Source organism: Pleurodeles waltl, chromosome 6, assembly GCF_031143425.1.
Source record: "Pleurodeles waltl isolate 20211129_DDA chromosome 6, aPleWal1.hap1.20221129, whole genome shotgun sequence".
NCBI classification, from domain to species: domain Eukaryota; kingdom Metazoa; phylum Chordata; class Amphibia; order Caudata; family Salamandridae; genus Pleurodeles; species Pleurodeles waltl.
Genome location: NC_090445.1, coordinates 1663085229 through 1663106061, shown reverse-complemented (window position 1 = coordinate 1663106061; position 20833 = coordinate 1663085229). Strand labels below are relative to the sequence as shown.

At 42.0% G+C, this 20833-nt stretch overlaps 1 protein-coding gene across 3 annotated transcripts in view; it reads left to right on the top strand.

Moving 5' to 3' along the window:
- Positions 1-20833, top strand: part of GPSM1 (G protein signaling modulator 1) — a 581170-nt gene that overhangs the window by 269292 nt on the left and 291045 nt on the right. For all 3 annotated transcript variants that reach the window (XM_069241618.1, XM_069241617.1, XM_069241619.1), the window contains exon 8: positions 12376-12484. In XM_069241618.1, the coding sequence (XP_069097719.1) occupies positions 12376-12484 (109 nt within the window). The remainder of the gene's footprint in view (positions 1-12375; positions 12485-20833) is intronic.

The following is a 20833-nucleotide window of genomic DNA, read 5'->3' as shown; positions in this document are numbered from 1 at the left end:
TAGTAGAGTGGAGTGTGCAGAGTGCATTGGCACAGAGTGGAGTGGTGCAAAGTAGAGTGCAGTGGCGTAGAGTAGAATAGAGTGGTGCAGAGTGGAGTAGCATAGAGTTGTGTGATCCAGAGGGCAGTGGTGCAGAGTAGAGTTGAATGAGTACAGTGTTGTAGAGTGCAGAATAAAGTTGAGTGCCATAGAGTGCAGTGCATAGAGTGGTGCAGAGTAGGGTATAGTTCCATGGAGTGCAGTGGCATAGAGTGCAGTAGCGTACAGTGTAGTTGTGCAGTGTATAGTAGCGAAGAGTGCAGTGTTGCAAAGTAGAGTGTCCGAGTGCAGTGTTGTAAAGTGGCTTAAAGAGCAGTGGTGTGGAGTACAGCGATGAACAGTAGAGTGCAATGACAGTGAAGTTGTGTAGAGTGCAGTGGTTAAGAGTAGAGTGGTGTAGAGTGCAGTGGCATAGGGTAGAGTGTTGCAGAGTTGGATAGAGTGGTGTAAGAAGGTGCAGTGGTGTAGAGTGTTTCAGTGTAGAATGAAGTAGCATAGAGGGGAGTGGTGCAGGGTAGAGTGCAGTTGCCTAGAGTGGCATAGCATGTAATGACATAGAGTAAAGTGGTGTAGAGTGCATTTGCATTCAGTGTAGTGGTGCAGAGTAGATTAGAGTGGTCTACAGTGGATTGGCGTAGAGTACAGTCGCACCGAGTGGAGTTGTGCAGAGTAGATTGGGATGTCCTAGACTGAAGTGGTGTGGAGTGCAGTGGCGAAGAGTGCAGCAATGTAGACTAGAATGGTAAAGAGTGCTAGTGGGTAGAGTAGAGAGGCATAGCCAGTGCTTAATTTGTAAATAAAAACATGATGGTGCCCAATGCTCTCCTCTGAAACTCGTGCCTGCTGCAAATAAATGTGCAAGCACAGAATACTGAGGTAGCTAAATCCTGGAGCCATCCCAGGCTTCTTTAATCCATTTACAGCCTCTCCCTGCCCCCTCAGCTCACATGTGCAGCTTGTTGCTTTCTCCCCTAAGTGCTGGCCCTCACAAACAAGTGCTGGTGCTCCGCACTGGAAACCACCATCTCAAATTAAGCACTGGGTGTAGCATGAAGTAGTATAGAGTGCAGTGGCATAGAGTGGATTCGTATGGAGTTCAGTGGTGTGGAGCAGTGTAAAGTGGATTGGTGCAATGGTGCAGAGTTGTGTGGAGTATTCATGGTGTGGTAGCATGCTGCCACTACAGACAACACATTTTGAATTGAAATGGCCATTAAATTTGCAAAGACATGCCATTTTATTAATAAAACTTTACAGAGCAGGGGGGAAATGTATGGAAATTGCATCACCTTGTGTAATGATTTGTTTTTATCATATTAAAGTATTTGTTTTCAACACACTTCAGAAATAACAAAAATGTGCTTCATTTGTGTCACCAATTCTGATATATTTTGAAATACCTACACAGTTCATTTAAATGTTGTTGTGTGCTAAAAAATAAAAACTCTTTCCTACCCCTTGTATCCAGCATCATTGTCACATAAATCCTGTCACTTTGAAGTCAGATAAAGGAAAGTAAACAAGGGCCCTTGGAAGACAGCGCCTGACATTTGACCTCGGTATTTGAACGTACAGCAAATGTGACGAGATAAGAACATAGGGCCACATGTACGAAGTTATGAATTAGAGATTTCCTAATTGGGATTTCCTGCGAATTGCAATTAGGAAATCACTATTTGAAATGTATGAAACCCTTTTGAGTTTAATTTGGGATTCGTAGTGGGTCACAAATCAACATAGCTCATGAATATTAATGAGATAGGTCACAAGCCGCGACCCATTAGGACTCACTGAAATTACAGAGATGGTGGCCTGCTGGGGTCAGCAGACCACCATGTCTGTGATAGCTTTTAAATAAAACCGTCTTTTTTAAAATGCAACACGCTTTCGTTAATGGAAAATGGGATGTGCTTGAAAAGAAAAAAATGAAATGTTTAAGTTTAATTTTTTAAGAGTAGGCAGTGGTCTGTGGAACCACTGCCTGCTCTTAACAAATATTTTCCCAACCTTTCTCAAAGGGGAAGGGGTCCCAAAGGGACCCCTTCCCATTTGCGAAAGGGGTTACCTTCAACTTTCTATTGGGGTAAACTGAGAATGTTTTGCAAAGGCATTTTGGTCTCAAAACATTTGTGCATACCTTTCTGATTCTATATTAGGAAGGGATACCCTCAACACGGCTCTTCCTAATACCGAAGTGCAAAACCCAAATTGCAATTCAGTAACGAGTTATTGAATTGCAATTTAGGCTTTGTACATCCTAAAATGCATTTTATCTGTTGCAAACGGCACAATTCTGTGAACCAGGCCATTTGTGACAGGAACATTTTTTCATACATGTGGCCCAAGATTTAGAGGTCTGTTTACAGAAAGGGAGGACTTAGAGGGGTACTGTAAATAAGGTTTGGGGAAGGGAAGGTACACACTCAACCGTGGACAGCCTAAAACAAATAAAGACAACAAATGGTAAGCAAGAAAACGTGAGTTACAAAGCCAATGGCAAGCAACGTGCAGAATGCATTCCTACTTCAGCTTTCTGAATGTCTCCAAGATGACTTTAGCAAACCAGACAGCTGTGCTATCTATTAGGCTGCGACCTAAAAATCAGTAGTGAGTTGTGCACCACACATGGCAAACCACTGCTACTTCAACATCCTCGCATTGAAAATATTAGTGGTTGGGAATTAAAATAAATCTCCATACGAATATTACTAAATATTTTTTAATTTTTAAAACAATATATAAAAATGGTGAATATTTATTATTTAATTATAAAATATTTAAAAAACCCTAATTTAAATCTAAAAAATAATGTAAATATTTTTATTAAAGTAAAACTACATTATTTTAATTACTTAAGTATATTATTTTTATTAACTGGCTATAACAATACTTACCTGTGAAGTAAAGTAGTCCCAGTGTAAAGTACCACGTAATGATACTCCCAATGTAATGGCTCCAGATGAATTCACATGCGAAGTAAAAGCTGACAGTTGTTTTTCAACATTAGGCCCTTCAAAAGACTTTAGACTAATTGACACCTTAAAGGGCGAAACATGTGTGGCTTTCACTATATATTTTACTTCTTGTTTGTGAAACCTGCTCGAGTTATTATTATCGGTGAAATTATAGGAATGGAAAGCAAACTGACAGTGAATAGAAATATTGGTTTCTTCAGTAATTTAATACAGTCACAGAAGATGGCTAAATGTGGCCCTCATCTTCTGTAAATGAAGGTGTTGCTCGCTTCAAGTACTTTTGGTCTGGGTGGAAGGGCCAGGCCAGGCTACACTAGAGTGCTATGTTGACACATCTTGAAACTAGGGGCCAGATGTACCAAAGGATTTTACCCATTCTGTGTCTATGGGAAAAAGCTTTCGTACAAATGGCCCTAAATCCAAAATCTGTCTGTTTCTGCTGTAATACTGACGCTTTACAGCCCAATTTGTGCATTTAGACCTAATCATGTAAACTTTGTTTTCTGATTACTCAGTGCATTAATATAGCATCCTCTAAGTATGAAACCACAAAAGTCATCCTAATTATTTTGTAAAATACATTATTGGCATTAGTTGCCTCCTTCTCGGCTGATCAGCATGGTGGACAGCAGTTATCTAAGCAAGGGCTTCAATACCCATCTTCTCCTTGGATCTTGGCATCGTGGAGTACAGTTTGTGATCTAGTGGGGTACAAAGTTGCTGCCCCTTTTGTATGTGATATGTTGGGGCTGTATGAATGCATATCCCATTACAGTGAACATTGATATGTTACTTAACCACGAAAGCCAACATACAGGGAAGCCTTGGCAATGCCAATATCTCGCTTTAATGTGCCTACGTATGTGAACACAAGCATGTAAGCATGCTGTTTACATGCATTGCTTGCACAAAGGCTGTGTTACGTCATACTTGCAAATGGTGACTGGAGGAATGATTGCAATTAGTCTAACCATTGGAAATGATAATTTCCATTGGCTAGACATATTGCAAGCATCCTTCCTTTGCCTTTTGTGTGTTCGGTTTATTACTTCATGGTCTGCTCTCTTGGCTTTGCCAGTGCTGGGGAAAAAAAACAAAAATTGATTCTTTCTGTATAGAATGCAAAAAGGAGATAAAACACTTCGTGTAAACATTGTGATGCCCGAGCGTCCCTTTCAGGTGTAAAATAAGCCTTCGTGATTTGCAAAGGAAGTGCTGCCTGGGAGGCAGAATGAAACTTTAGATAGCCAATCCCATGAAGTAAGAGGGTAATGCTCCTCAGGGTGGAGCCAATTACAACTCTGTATGTAAATAAAACATTGGTAACAGTGCATCTAGTGGACAGCTGCATTTTCAAACAAGCCCCAAAAAAATATTGCCATGAAATAAAGCTAGAGACAAAGTTCTGACGCATCATTTATACCATGAGATCCGTGAATCGAGTCCAGTGAATTGATTTGCAATAAAATAAAAGGACTGCAATGCTTCTGTTAAGAACCCTCAAGAGCCATCGTGTGTCTCACTTCAGCCGTCGCCATCAGACATGTGCGTGAGCAGAAGAGCGAGCAGGGAGGACGGGGTTTATAAATACACAAGGAGAGGGCAGGAGGACTGCGCTTTGGGGCGACGTGTGTCAGATTTGATGCTTTCTGAGTATTAAAATGTGCACTGCCCCGGGATCCAAAGAGAAACCGTGTCAGGAGCTGAAGGATGCTGACGACTCCATCCTTCACTGGCAGGGCGGTGGGTCCACAGCTGCCGCCCCGGTCCCTGCGGGGTAGAGAGACGGGCAGCCGGAAGCAGGTGCGGGGGCAAGGACGTCCAGGTCCCGGGGCAGCCAGGCTGTGGCGCCGCTTCTTGCGGTACCCGTCGGAGAAGGGAGACGGACATCGGACCATACGAGGCAGCGGTTTCCATCCAACCCCGGGGTGTAGTCGTGCTGTGCTGCCCTGGGCGCTGTATTTATGGCTTCAAGGAGCACCGTATATATATGTGTGTGTGTGTATATATATATATATATATGTAACATGTGGTGTCATGGCTGCATCGCTGACCTTGCAACCACAAAACCTGAATTCTAATCCCGGCTTTCACTTTCTACGAAAAAAAATATCGTGATTCTGGACACATCACTTTGTTTCCATGTTCCTCAACTTGTTAATACACACAATGTAAATAAGTGAAATACATTTTTGCTGTGTGCAGTCTAGTTTTGCCCTTTTATCTGTTTTCACCGTCATCCGCATCCTAGGTTCTACAACTGGTCTCTATTGGAGTCTGCCCACATGTTCTAAATCCATAATCTCATGTTCGAAATGTTCGTGCTGCATAAAAAGAGCCCTTTGTAAAGTGTTCTCTGCTCTTTGGAATTAAGTCCACTCTACATCACATACTTAAAATAAAAATAAAATAATGCGGCATCTTCAGGAATCCAGGAATAATATCAGTACTTCTTTGGGGAAAGAAAGCCCGTCCTAGCATCGTTTCCTCTCGGGGTTCCAGACACCCAAAGAGCAGCAGGAGATCACGTTTCAGAGAGGGGCTTTTATTAAAACCAACCCCATCTCCTGTGCACAGGTGGATCTTCCATTTTGGACAAGAGACCCATCCCTGAGGATACCAACATGTGAAGACATCACACAGGCTGCAGGCCAACTGCCTGAATTGTGAGCTTTCTTGAGATCTGAGGGCAACAAATGATGCCTGGCTCTTTCTAGGATTTCTAAGGCCTTGATTCCGATCTTGGCGGATGGAATACTACAACACAAATGTGACCGATATTCCGTCTGCCGTATTATGATCTCCATAGAAGATGATAGGATTGTAATATGGTGTCACATTTGTGATGGAGTAACCCAGTCTGCCAAGATCATAACTATGCCCAGGATGTTGTTTGGAAAGGACTCGCAGTTGACGCAGTAATCACTGGCTGAGTTAGCGTTCCTTGAAGACCTAAATTATTTGGCTCAGGCACAGGGCTGTGGTCATCTGCATGTATTCTTCACACATTCCATAAGGCCTTGGTGTCCCCTTCAGTTATAGAAACGGAAGAACAACACCAGTGGAAAGCACTCTTGAAGACGAGCTATGACAGCATGGTTCATACGTGCAGCTGGTGACAGTAACCGCTGTCCCCTACTCCATCCCTAAGAAAGTCCTGAAAACAGCCATCTTCAAGGAGGAGCCGACCACCTGCCGAACAGCACTGCGCCCACCCAAGCCCTCAGTCCTTCCGTGCAGGGATAAGGCCACAGCATCCACGTATTAGACCGCCGTGACTAGAGATTACTATTGTCCTGCTGTCTGTTTAGACACACCGGTCAGTCCATTCCACTTGATCATATCATTTAACACCATTAAATGGCCACCTGTCCACTAGTCTCGCATTTTATAAAAGATATAAAAAAAAAATAGAAAATTGGCTAACAAAAAATTCTCTCTGATTCCTCAGGCGTAGCATTGGTATTTCTTATAAAGAGCCCCACGTAATCTTAGGCTCAGCCTCCAGAAATGTGAGTCAAACATTGCAAGCCAGCTGACATGTCCTGGCACGAGAGCGTGGCCATTGAAATAGAAGCAGGACTAGGATGGGAATCTCTACTAGGGCATCCTCTGCACCTGTACAAGCTGACGGACTAACTGTTGAAATTATCATTTTACGTCAGTTTTCACTAAGCACCTTATATTATGGTGGCACGCCAATGCTGATGCAGTTGCGTCAACAGAATTTGCTTAAATAGATGATTCATTTCTTAGATATGAGGAATATTTTTGGAAGATCTTTCCTCCCCTCTAGGACCATTAGAAAACACCCCACAGTGTTTTGAAGAAGCCCGTGAAGCATGTCAACCTCAACCAACCTTAATTGTATTGAATTGAAGTAAATAATTTATTTTGCTTTAACAATACCCAATAAATAAGCATTTTATACATACATGAAAGAACAGAAGCAATCTAAAAATAAACTGGCATTAGCAAATGCAACACGTTTGGTTTAAATTCTAAATATGTCTGCAATGTACACAACTTGTGCATGGTGAATGTTAGAAGGTAAACCTGCTTTATTTATCTAAAAACATTGACTTTAAGTCAGTATCTTAGGGTCTGATTTAGAGTTTGGTGGATGGGGTTACCCCGTCACAAATGTGACAGATATCTCGTCCGCCGTATTATTATTATTATTCCATTATATCTCATGGACATCATAATATAGCGGAAAGGATATCCGTCACGTTTGTGACGGGATAACCCCTCTGCCAAACTCTAAATCAGGGCCTTAATGTCTAACCAGGCAACAATCCGCAATATGCCAGCACCCTGCATGATAAGACATTGTGGCTCAGCAGAAGACTGCTAAATCTGGAAGTTAGTCAAATCACTGCCCTGCTCTAATAAGGTACCACGTGGTGCCACATGTTTAGGTTTAAGAAAAATATTGCTTAATGCAAATACTATGGCTGTTTTTCATGGCTGCCTAAAGAAATTGTGCCATCCTTGATAGCGACCCTTATCTTGAACTCCCCACCAAAAAAATCTAGTTACCCGTAAGCACACGTGGGGCACCTCTGCACCAACAGATGCAATAAGGCTGATTTACAAATATAAAACCCCAAAACTTTTACAGCACCACAAATTGTTTTGTTTTATTAAAAACTAAAGAAAATGCACTGTGGCCTGAGCAGAGGCTTCGTCTTAAAAGACATAACATAACTCTTCGCTTAAAAGAGGAGCCCTTTGCTATGCGAAAGAAGCTGGGTAAGAAACAAGAATAGACGTTTGTTAGCAAGACTCTTAAATGGAGGTTTCTCGCCCCTGATATTCAATCTTCTGGCCCATAGGAATCCTTTCCCGTGATGTATGTCTTCACTGTAGATTTGACCACTTCGCATGGTTCTTGTTCCGTGGTACTGCAGGTGGGAAGGCACTCGCTTGTTCCCTTCTTGTCTCTGGCCACTAATCCCATGAGATGTTCAAACAACCTTCCATTTCCCAGTTTAATAAGCATTTCATTGAAGTATGTAACCCAGGGAATTGAATGGGCTTTGAATAATCCTAGTACATCCATCAGGACTGACCTAGTGAGATAAGGGTTGGTCCATGCTGAAGCCCAAGGGGTTAATGGTTCCAGTCTACTGGTGTTTTCAATGCAGGTAAGCCTGAGCGCCTGGTGGATTGAGCATCTGGGAGTTGACTGGCAAACCCCAACATGATTGTCAAAAAACTGTACTATCTCCTGCATGTAGCAAAGCAAGATGCCCACACCTTTGTTGAATCACCAATGGTGATAGAAGTTAGATTGTGTTTATCGCGTTAGACACTTGGCATAGCACATCCACACACCCCTCCCACACATGTTTGTCAAAATTCCAAATGGTCCCATATGCTTGGCCTGGCTTCATTTTCTGAGCCGACAATAGGGAGACAAAGCTGAAAGTGCCGTCCACCTGGACCGCTACGTATGTGAACTCTTTATACCATTTCAAAGGTCGCCAACGACCAGGGATACATTTCCATATCCTGCTTTCCATGCATCGACTAATAAAAATTGAGGCTCAGAATTGAGTTGCTTGATGTTAATTGTAAACAGAAAAAGAACAAACCTAAAACTTTGCTGGACTCCCTTCTCCACACTGACAGGAAGAGTGCATTCCCCTTCTGGGTTCAAACCTGTAGAATGTGCACATCTCTTGTGTAGTGTTTTGATAAGGGCAGCAATGTTCTCTTCAAAGCTCAGACCCCTCAATATGACCCGGACGCTCATGCTGCTTTACCATATCAAAAGCAGAGGAAGGGTCCCTAAAGGCCAAGTGAGTTGACCCCTACCTGCAATAGTGTTCTTAGACTCTATCAGGTAGAGGATTATACATGATGGTGTGTATCTGGGCCCTCTCTAAAATAGTATTGTGCCTTCCATGCTCCCAGACCCAGCCCTGTAGACACCCAATAGGATGCTAGCCGTGAGTTTCAAAGAAAAGTGAGGTGGGCAATGAGAAAACTAGCTTGTTCTCTCCTTCCTTGATAATCAGTATCATGACGCAGGGAACCCTGGCCAGCGCGAAGTCATAGGTAGAGATGATATCATTATATAGCCTGATCAGGTATGGACCACATAAATCCATAGAAAATGTATACAGATCCTTGGGGACCCATCTGCTTCTGAGGCTTAGTGGGGTGTCCCTAAGTGCAAGAGTAACCTTTTCTAGATTATTAAACACTGGATGGCAGTCCCTACTCTGTAGGAACACAACAGTGACATCAGATGTTCCATAGTTGTAGAGATTTGAAATGCGTGGTACCCCACATCCCACCTCTGTACAACATCAGTGGAGAATAACTGTATGCAGTAATGATTATACTGGGGAGATCCTTGGTAGTCTCAGAGTGCGGCATACACACAGGTGGAAATGTCATGTATATTGTACCTCTACAGATAAGATCCTGTCATAGATCCCAGTGAGCAAGACAATTCAGTAAACAATGGGTGAATGACAAAAATGCCTTTTTTGGGAGGGGGATTCCATGGCTTTTCTCCTGAAAACAACTGTAGTTGGTGCAGTTCTCAAACACTGCAGACTTGCAGCTCACAAAGTGCATAAGCTGTGACCGTTACTCAACTTCTCCATCAGTATTTTATTTCTACACAGCAATAGTGCTTAATTTGTCCCATATAGATGACCTGTTTTCTTCTGTGTATATAAGCTTGAATGCAGGACTGGGTGAGTGATGGCTTCAAGAAATCTTGAGATGAGTTTGGATGTCTTAGTCCAGTTGCAGGTGGCTGCGCTATGGCCGCCTGGTCCACAAACACCCTCAGTTTACAAAACTACCAGCACCATTGCTTTGGCACAACCTATGGAGTTCTGATTTGAGGTAATATGTAATTCAAGGGCTAGTCTGACCATGATAACAAACAGAATGATGTTCTAACTGTCCCCTGGTAGAGACTATCTGTTGTCTCAAGGCACAGAAGGTCATGCAATAAGTGGATTACGTGCTGCCGCTATTGTGTGTTTCGCACTTGTGGCTAGAAACTGTGCATGCTGTTCAATATTGTGAGCTCACTGGCAAATAACCTAGGAGCTCTTCTGCAGTACTTCTTTGTTGGCAAAAGCTGTTGATGAAGGTATTCAGTGCTATTCGATGCCTTGCATTTGCAAGTGGATACATACGTGCTGTTCTGTATTGTGTATTTGTTGTTAAAAGTTTTGAGCTCTCTATTGTTCATTGTGTATTTGTCTTTGAAGGCCTAGGATGCTCTTTTACATTGTTTATTTGTTATTGAAGGCCTTGGTTGCTCTTCTGCGTTGTGGAAGGCCTTGTGTGCTCTTCTACTTTGTGTATTTGCCAGCAAAAGTTTGCAAGGCCATTCTTTGTCATGCATTTGAGGATCAAGGGCACTCGGGTACTTCTCTGCATTGTGTGTTCATTGTAAAGTCTTGAGCGCTCTTCTGCAATGTGTATTTGTCATTGAAAGCTTTGGTTGCTCTTCTGCATTGTATGTGTATCACTGAAAGCTTTCCCTGCTGTTCTGCATTGTGTATTTGTCATTGAAAGCCTTGCTTGCTCTTCTGCATTGTGCATTTGCTAGCAAACGATTGGAGCGATGCTATGTGTTGAGCATTTGTTGGTTAAGGCCACGTTGGTGCTTTTTTGTAGCATTGTGTATTTGTAGTTAAAAGACTTGAGTCCACTTCTGTCTTGTGTATTTGTCATTGAAAGCTTTGGTTGCTCTTCTGCATTGTGTATTTGTCATTGAGAGCATTGGTTGCTCTTTTGCATCTTGTGTTTGTCACTGACAGATTTGCTTGCTCTTCTGCGTTATGTATGTTTCATTGAAAACCTTGGTTGCTCTTCTGCATTGTATGTTTGTCATTGAAAGCCTTTGTTGCTTTTTTGCATTGTATGTTTCTCATTGAACGCCTTTGTTGCTTTTTTGCATTGTATATTTGTCATTGAAAGCTTTGGTTGCTCTTCTGCATTGTATGTTTGCCACTGAAAGCCTTGGTTGCTCTTATACATTGTGTATTTGTCACTGAAAACCTTGGTTGCTTTTCTGCATTGTATATTTGTCATTGAAAGCTTTGGTTGCTCTTCTGCATTGTGTATTTGTCATTGAAAGCCTTGGTTGATCTTCTGCATTGGGTATTTGTCATTGAAAGCCTTGCTTGCTCTTCTGCATTGTATATTTGTCATTGAAAGCCTTGGTTGCTTTTCTGCATTGCATATTTGTCATTGAAAGCTTTGGTTGCTCTTCTGCATTGTATATTTGTCATTGAAAGCTTTGGTTGGTCTTCTGCATTGTATATTTGTCATTGAAAGCCTTGCTTGCTCTTCTGCATTGTGTATTTGCTAGCAAAAGCTTTGAGCAATGCTCTGTGTTGAGCATTTGTTGGTCAAGGCCACGTTGGAGTTTTTTGTTTTTTTTTAGCATTGGGTATTTGTGGTTAAAAGACTTGAGTCCTCTTCTGTCTTGTGTATTTGGGTTCAGGTCTGTGTTGTGTATTTACTGTTTAATGCTTTGTCTGCTCGTCTGTGTTGTGTATTAGTTGATGAAAGCCTTGGGTGCTCTTCTGTGGTTCTTGTCGTGAGTGGCCCCTTTTTCTTGCACATTGCCTATTTGTAAAGCCATGGACACTCCTTTATGTTGTGTTGGTAAAATGCTTGGTAGCTATTCTGCATTTTGTATTGGTTTGTGAAAGCCTTAGGTGGTCTGCTGCATTCGATAAAAGGTATCAACACATCCCTGTTTATACCCTTTGTTGACTTAGTAGATATCACCCTATGATGGCATAAAGCATAGACTTTCGAAGTTGCACACTCGTATTGTTTAAAACCGGTGAATTATACTCAGTGTGTATTGTTATTGGATACAAATTACCACTGCTCTGGGTGTGGACATTGCCTTTATAAGCAAGACTGGTTGAGGTGCTACTTGTGTTTGCACACATACATCCTGGATATACCAGTTGTGTTCTATCTTACTGATCTCAATGAGCTGTCTTGGACTGTGGTGATTGAACATGGGAAACAAACTTATTTTGTCCATATGCAGTGAAGACTGCATTGCCTTGTGTGGGACACACGTATCACGAGTTCCGGTACAATGAGAACACCTTGTAGAAGACGCCTCAGTATGGTATCTTCCTCTTCTTCCAGACTTAAACAGTTACTCACCGTATGACAGACTTCCGTTAACCCTCCTACCTGGAAAAGAACAAATCAATGGTCTAATGTAAATAATCCTTATTAACTACTCTTGGTAGCCATGTCCTCCATTGGGTTTAGTAATTCAGGCTGTGAAGACACAATGAGTAAATTCAACATACGTACCTCATTGATGGGAAATTGTCTCTACTTGCAGGGTTGGAGAGGGGCGAGCCTGCTGGAGTCTGGGGAATGCCTACGTGTCGCTCGAGAACCACGAGCAAGCATTGCGCTTTGTAAGGAAACACTTGGAGATATCGCGAGAGGTAAGATTAGTTATGTCCATGGAGATTTATTTGTGATGTGCCTGTATCTCCAATGCCTGGGGCTGTCTATGACTGAATCACACTTTGGACTTCAGTGAGCTGCAGGCCACTAAAACACACCCCGCAGAAGACAGACCTGAGAAGCGTTCCTTACCCCAGACTATTCCTACCTTCTGTCGAGAATGATTTCCTTACCTGTTCGCCTAAGTGTCCTATTCAGCTTCCTTCTCTGTCTCACTCTGTCATTTACAACTCCTCGGTAGTTTACAAGTACAATAGCTCAGTGCTCGGAGCTCCACAAAAAAAACCTAGCAGAATCATCCACTGTTGCCATCATGGCACATGACTGAATTTGTCAAACAGGATCCTGTGACAGAATGCATGAAAGAGCAGCTCATCATATGGTATGTCAAACATGCACTCGTGAAAGAAAATATCACATAACAGCTCTTCATTTAATATACCAAATAATAGCTCATGAGCTATTATGTCAAAAAAGTATTTCATGAATAAAATGTCAGTTAAGGGCTCATCCTCTCTAAGTCAAACAAGAGCTGAATTATTAGAAGAAGAAACTCATGATCTAATATGCCGAATAGGAGACCGTGATCGAAGGTGGGAACTAAAATCTCCATGTAATATGACAAATACTAAATCATTATCCAATATAGCCTATTGGATGTCATGACAGGATATATAAGGAGCTCGTTTTTTTATATATCGAGTAGCATTTCATACTGTATGTCAAAAGATGGATATATCTATTGGTTTGCCCAGAACTGCACGACTGAGTCAAGTACTTAAGTAAGTTTGGATTGAAGCGCGGTGACCCCACCAGGTCCAGGGTTAGTGAGTTGACCTCTGTAGTACATCTAATTCTGATGTCTATCATTTCAGGAAGTGTGGGAATGGTGAGTATTCAAAACCTTCACGCGTTTCCAGGCTCCATAAACTCTGTGCTGTCAGTTTGCGTTACATATTATGAATTTCCATATAATATGTATTGATGAATCAATATTGGTACGCATCTGGGACAGGTGCCAGTGCTTGAAATTAATGGTACCTTTCAAAGCGCTTGACCCACAAGGTGTGTATTGGATCAATTTCAAATGACAATTGGTGCAGCAGAGTATCGACCTCAGGAAGTAAATGAGACTGGAGGACCTTGAAGACCTTTGAACTCCTGAACTTCCAGGTTAATCACTGATGACAACCCAACAATGACTCCAGAGATATCAAGTCCTCTCCGGTCAGGCGTGAGTTTTAAATCCAGTCCTGCCTTTTTCCCTTAGCGCACTGGTACATGCATCTCTGCTTTTCCATTCTTATTTGAGAAATACAAGTACCAGATGTGTAGAAGGGAAAGGCGAATGTCATAATCTAAAGAAAATAAACAGCACTTGGTGAGCTGCTCACACCTGACACAGTGTATGTTGAGATCTCTGAGATGGTATATTTTGAGTTATCTGACAAAGTATATTTTAAGATCTCTACCATGGTGTATTTTGAGATCTCTGATATGATATATTTTGAGTTTTCTGATATGGTATATGTTGAGTTCTCTGACATAGAATATTTTGAGATCTCTTTCATGGTATATTTTGACAACTAATATGGTATATTTTGAGATCCCTGACATGCTATATTCTGAGTTCTGTGACATAATATATTTTAAGATCTCTGCCATGGTATATTTTGATATCTGTGAAATGGTATACTTTCAGTTGTCTGATACAGTATATTTTGAGATCTCTGACATGGTATATGTTGAGATTTCTGACATGGTATATTTTGAGATCTCTGATATGATATATTTTGAGTTCTCTGACACGGTATATTTTGAGTTCTCTGACACGGTATATTTTGAGTTCTCTTTGAGTTCTCTGACACGGTATATTTTGAGTTCTCTGACATGGTATATTTTGAGATCTCTGCAGCTGTTCTCTCCATCGAGAGGCTTGGGTCAGCTTGCAGGTCGTTCATCCTTCCGATGTCACATGGATGAGCCTTCAGTGCTGTATTTGCAGTAGTGAAAGAGAGTATTCCTTGGCACACAAGGAAGTCATGCTGAAATGTTTTGTGTATTTATCAGACTTATCTCTATCAGTCTAGACCACCTTGAGGAACCGGCAGTCACTCTCCTAATTATATAGTTAATTAGTTTTTACAGGCGGTTCATCAGATTTGTTAATTAAAGGATAAATTAATGGGTGAGAATCTTGTGTTTCTGAGCCGTTGTTCTGAGATATCTGGACAAGTCGGGGGCTCGCTGTGGGGGTGCGCTCTTCACGCAGAGCAAGAGCTACTTCCTTTTAGCAACCTTTGGCAAATAAATATGTCTGGCTTGAATGCTAAGTCCTGTGTAAATCATTAAAAAGCCTCTTGCAGTTGAAAAACAAAACAAGGAACAAATTATTTCTTCATACAGTACGTATGAAATAAATCATTTAATGTCTGATGATTCAGAGTACTTTTGAGGTGTAACATAGTCCCTCATTTACTCCAATGTAAGCACTCCACCGAAGGCGGAATGATACATCAGACAGCCAAGGGCATGGGGCGAGAAACAAATACTCCTATGGGTAGAGCCGAAGCCCACTCTAGTGTATTTTAAAGAATCAGTAAAAATGTGTCCTTCAGACAGCTGTTCTCTCGAGCCAGACCCAATGAGTCAGAGAAGAAAATGGCATCTTCTGCTTCTTCTTGTAGGTATTTTATAGAAGTTGGTTCTAGCTGGAATGCATTTACAGAGAACAGCGCTATTCTGGGAGGAGCATCTCAACCACTATATGGTGAGGAGAGCAGTGCTTAATTTGTGCTTGCGGTTTACGGTGCTGGGCACCAGCACTTATTTTTGAGGGCCAACGCTTATTTTTCTACCTCAAGCATTTGCTGCGAGCAAAAGGAACATATGGGGAAAACGGAGGAAGAGCAAAACGAAAAAGCGTCACAATGGGAGAAAGTAGAAAGCTGCAAGAGTGAGCTGAAGGGGTAGGGAGTGGCTGTAAATGGATTCAAGAGGCCCGAGATGATTTCAGGATTACACTATCTCAGTATTCCTTGTTGCCATATTTAATTTCAGAAGCCGCGTGTTTAAGAGGACGTCTTTGGGCACTGGCACGTTTTTATTTACAAATTAAGCCCTGGAGGAGAGTATAGTCCAGACAGCATTAAGGTAAGCAGAATGAGGTAGAAGATACAAATGAAGCACAAGGACGTAGACTGCTTTGCCCAAGTAACACTGTTTTGCTCTAGGACTGCAACCAGGAAGCCAAGTGGGAGGTGAGTATTTTACTTACTAGACTCCAGCTGAACCCAAAGGCCCCAACATTTAAGTGAAACATTAGGTATTTTCAGTAGGAGATAGAAAATTCTTACCATAATGGATGCCACTTCCTTCTCTGACCCATGTCCGCAATAGTTTAAGAAATTATCATGTTTTTGTCCTTTTTCTAATTTCAATGACCTCACAAACTATTTTGCTACTTTTTAGTGAGCCATTCACCTGGTTGCCATTTTCGACTAGAACTTTTTTAAGTTCCCTTCAAAGCACTCAGCATTTTCCTAATATTGAGCATCTCACCCATGTTCATACCAATTTTTCCTATTTAGATGAAATATACTAGAACCTGACATTATTTCTAAGCTCGATGGTGCTTGTTGCATTGACCTCATAAGTAAGACAGGCTGAGTTGGCCCCACTGAGATTCAAACATATGACCTACTCGTTGCACACTTATTTCAGCAAAGAGCACAGTAACCCAATGAGCTACCTTAGAGATGACAGCATGTGCTAGGGTCGAACAGCAAGCAAACCATTGGCTGTTGGTAACTGGAGGGCTCTCTAGCTACCACTTCATTGCTTACTGGCCCATCACGCAGAACAGCTGCACCTCAGCTGGCTTCTTTTGGTAGCGGCAGCGGCATGGTTGCCGGGTTGCTGCATGCTAGCAGTATAGGCTGTTACTAGCCCTGCACCTTCATTTACAAATCATTAGTATCAAGTTTGTTCGTTTTATTAGATCAATGAAAGCGTACTACAACTCCCAGAATCCACAGCTGTGTTAAATAAATAAAAAAACAGCAATCTCCTTTTTAAACTAAATTTTATTTGATTTTTTGTGACTCCTTATGTTTTTGAGAATGGTTTCCCAAACGTGTTAGATATTCATTTGGAGCGTGAATGGAGTCTTTTGTCTATATTCATAATATTTCCTTGAAAACTAGTAATGGACATTAATCTTGTTTCAACATAATTGAGAATCAACACAAAAAATAGTATTTACTTACTTCTGCGAAAAAATTGGCATTTATGTCTTGTTAACACTCTAAAACTGCAAGGGACTCTAACTTTGTCATCTACACCAGTGACGTGGCAAGGCTGTCATCGGTGCTAATGCAAGCAAGGAAAATGAGCTTCCATCCCCTGGTTTGGTAGTAAAACACAGCTATAGTAGGGGTGCAGTGGACACCTCAGACCACTGGGCCCTGGTGCTGCTGCACCTGCTGCTCTTTTGGTTGCTATGCTCCGGACCTAGGCACAGATGAAGACATGGGTTTTTTCCCCCTGGGCGATAACTGAAGGCCAGATTTGGAGTTTGGTCGGGTTAGTGCGTCACAAATGTGACCATTATCCCGCCCGCCGTATTACAATTTCTATAGGCTATTATGGGATCATAATACGACGGACAGGATATCCGTCACATTGGTGACCGAGTAACCCCCTCTGCCAAACTCTAAATCAGGCACTAGGTGTGAAATGCCCCAAGCTGCAATATCAGGTGTATGAGGCTTTGAACTATAAGGCCGCCAAAAAATGTATACTCTGACATTTAATTGTCCATTGACATCAGACCTGTTAAAGTTGCTGCAGGGCAGGGCCTGCGGACAGCAGAATTGTCCTGCCCCATCCACCTCCCTCCAGCAGTTCAGAAGGCGCACACAGTGCCCCCACTAGACGCACACAAGCATACTCTTCACCTCAAATCCCCTCCCACGCCACGCTACCACCAGTGACGCATCATTCGATCATATCAGCTTCTACCTCTTTCCTCTCTTACCGCTACGTTTCTCTATGAGAGCTTGTCTATAAGAAAATGGAATATTATTTTGGGTGGCTGACTACACACAACACAGAATAATCACTAACCCTGTCAAAATAAACCCTCAAAGTCCCTCAATTAACCTGAGCTCAACCCCTGGTACCTAAGGAAAAGAGCAGACAGGCTTAACTTAAAGCAATTCGTAAAGCATTTATGGACTACCAAACAGCAATAAAAGTAAAATGCAAAACAATAAAACTTCCAAAACAAATTAGAAAAAGAGTGTAAAATTTAAAAAAAGGAAAGGAAAAAAAGCACAGCAATGGGAATTAGAAATATTAATTCTTTAAAGTTTTAAGTAGAAATAAGTCCAAAAGCACAAACTGCGAGTGATAGCCAATGTTCACATGAGACTGTGACTTAGGTGTTACATGAGGCTGACCACAATGGCGCACTGTTTGGATACACCAACCAGATTTGTCCAGGTCAAATATTTTACCTTTTGACACAGTCCTTTAAGTCCCAGGAATACACTTTTAAAGCCTCCTGGGTGCTGTGGAAGCACTTAGAAACTCACAAGATGTTAAGCAACAGCCAAAAGCAGGGACCAGTCCAGACCCTGTTGCCATTGGTCAGCTGGGTACTTCCAGGAAACATACTACTGTAGATTGTTGTATCCTGGTACCTTGTACTGGAGGTCAGCCTTACAACCATTTGAATACACTTCTTTCTCCTGGGTACAAGCGAGCAGCTCCAGTCCTTGGTGGCTTCTTTCAGGTCACATACAGCAAGCCAGGTCCTCTTTTGATCTTCAGCAGGTCCAGGAAGTGATCTAAAGTGGGTGCCTAGAGGTGCCACATTTATGCTTAGCTCCAACTAGTGGGTGGGAATGACTCCTGGGCATGCCCTAACCAAATAGATTAACAATTCCTGGCACCAACCCTGCCCACTTTGAGTATTTTCAAGATGACAAAATGATTTGGCCACAGTAAACATTGGCTCTGGGGGCTGGGTGTATTTGGGGAGGGTACTATGGTAATCCTAGTGTCCTCTCATATCTAACAATACAATACAACAAGAGGCAGCCACTGTAACTACAATAAACCCAGAGATAGAAGTCCAGTTGGACAAACGTAGAGTCCTGCAGCAAGCAGACATTGGATGCACAAGAGTTGTCTTGGCATCCTGTTCTATCCCGTTTCAAGTGCGCTAAGCGTTATGTAAACCAGCAGATCTGTCAAGCAGGATTTGACACCGCAGTGTCTAACGGAATGCCCACAGCCCCACCCTGCATATTCTGTGGGGTGCAGAGGAGTCATCGCTGCCCAGTCAGGTCATCATATTGTTTGCTCCTTCGAGGCGTGCCACATCTGTTCAAGGCTCATTACTACCTGGGAGCTGGCAGAGGCTTATGTTCATTAGCATTCTGACAGTTCAGACAGATAAGTGGTAACTTTGTAAAAGTTGATTTTCCTTAATATTTATTTCCAAATCAGATTTCACAATAGAATTGGATTTTTTATAACCAGCAAAAATAGTTGTTTAATTATTTTTGGAGCTAATTTATTTCCTAAAATACAGTATTAGCACTTTAATCTGTACTCTCATTTTCTCCATAGGACAGCTAGGCCTGCCATTGTGAGATATCTGTTGGGTGCTAGTCACTTTAAGGACATGTTAACATTAAATTTATATTTATGCTAATTTTAAATACCATGCACTCTGCCTTGTGGGCTTCAAGACCTTAAGGGGTGACTTTTTAATATTTAAAAGAACATTTTTGCCTATTAACGGGATTTATTCTGCCAGTTCAAATTGCAGTTTTGATAGTGCCCAGTCAGGCTACAATAAAAGGCCTGAAGCCATGGTTGCACTGCCACCCTAGTGGATGGCACAATCGGTGCTGCAGTCCACTGGTGGCATTTAGCTTCCGGGCACTGAGTACACTTTATACCATATATTAGGGACTTATAAGCAAGGTAAATATGCCAAGTCGGAATTTGCCAAATTAACCATATTTAAAGAGGGGTCCCGCACACACACCTTACTAATGTTTTGAAGGGGTAAAGTGCATAGTTCTAAACCCACCAAAAATATAGGGCCTGATTACAACTTTGGAGGAAGTGTTAATCCGTCCCAAATGTGACGGATATACCACCAGCCGTATTACGAGTCCATTATATCCTATGGAACTCGTAATACAGCTGGTGGTATATCCGTCACATTTGGGATGGATTAACACCTTCCTCCAAAGTTGTAATCAGGCCCATAGTGTCCATCAAGAGGCGCAAAGTCTAGGATGACCACACAGAATGTCCTACATCTTCTCACTCATCTTCATATTTTTGTCTCTCTCTCTCTCTAGATCCTTTATTCTTTTCTCTCCTTTTTTTTATCTCCCACACCTTCCTGTCAATATCTGTATTTTCTTTTGCTGTCCCTTAACCTCCGCTCCCTTCGTATTCTTCCCAGCTTCCTTTGCGCTCTGTTACATTCGGTCCTTCAGATTAGATGAGTCGTACTTTTGCCCACAGTTTCATGAAAGTTATTTTTTCAACTCTTGAAATCCACAGCACAAACTTCCATGCACAGAGAACAAACTGAACAGTATTGTCTCACAACATTCTCAGTCCCCCTCTGACCTCAACAGTTCTGTATTCTATACTGCAAGAGCCCACAACAACCCCCCTCTGTCCTCCACTTCACCTTATCATGTTTCTTCTGTGAAGCCCTGTTTGACCATCTCTCCGCCTGCTCCTTCTCTCGATTTCTCACTTCCCTTTGTTCTTCTGTCTTTCTTTGTCTCACTGGCTTTTGTCTTCCTCACTCATTCTTTCTCTCCTCTTTGTTCATTTCTTTTCAGTTTGTCCCCCTTCTTAAGCCCCCTTTACCCTTTGTCTCTTTCCTCACTCTCTCTTGTGCTTCATTATTTCTTCCTCTAGCCCCTTTTCATCTTACTGTCAGTCATTTTTTGTCCTCTTTCTCCCTCCCTCCCTGTCATCTTCTCTCTCTTTCTGTGACCCCGCCTTCCAGTTTTTACTCTCGCTTTCTCTTCGTCCCTCGAGTCCTACTCTCACTGTTACAAATGCCTTTATTCCTCTCTATTCGTCTTCCTCCCTCTTCCTCTCTACCCACCTTCCCTTGTCCTCTGTTGTACAGTGTTACTAGGACAGGGCACCTGGGACTATTGTAATTTTCTGTGAAACTCTGAAGTCGAAGATGTTCTGCCACTCATCAGCATTATCATAGAGTTGGGTGGATGAGTGCTGTCAGGTGGTAATTAATGAAGAGGTTTATCACACAAAAA